This window comes from Phaethon lepturus, unplaced genomic scaffold (genome assembly GCF_000687285.1).
Source record: "Phaethon lepturus isolate BGI_N335 unplaced genomic scaffold, ASM68728v1 scaffold38568, whole genome shotgun sequence".
NCBI lineage: Eukaryota > Metazoa > Chordata > Aves > Phaethontiformes > Phaethontidae > Phaethon > Phaethon lepturus.
In genome coordinates, this window is record NW_010558976.1 from 1,642 (window position 1) to 1,869 (window position 228).

Genomic DNA, 228 nt, shown 5'->3' on the forward strand with positions numbered 1-228 from the left:
CCCGTCTGGGCCGCGGGGACGGGTGCTGCGTAGGCTCAGCTTCCTCCGTAGCTCCGGCAGCTTCTTCATCTTCATGGAGAGGCGCCGTACGGTGCCTGGGGACTTCACCTTGTTGAGCGAACGGCCCTTCTTGGGGCTGGCGGGGGGCGAAGGGGTGGTCAGTCCCGTCCCCGCGCTCACGCATGGGATCGGCATCTTCCCTGTGGGGCCGAAAAAGGGGTGAGCGGG

At 67.5% G+C, this 228-nt stretch overlaps 1 protein-coding gene across 1 annotated transcript in view; it reads right to left on the reverse strand.

The window, feature by feature from the left end:
• Positions 1-195, reverse strand: part of SYDE1 (synapse defective 1, Rho GTPase, homolog 1 (C. elegans)) — a gene marked incomplete at its 3' end in the record, with an annotated part of 1,746 nt that extends 1,551 nt beyond the window's left edge. The window contains exon 1 of the mRNA XM_010293230.1: positions 21-195. Coding sequence (XP_010291532.1) covers positions 21-195 — 175 coding nt within the window. The remainder of the gene's footprint in view (positions 1-20) is intronic.
• Between the last annotated feature and the right edge of the window lie 33 nt (positions 196-228).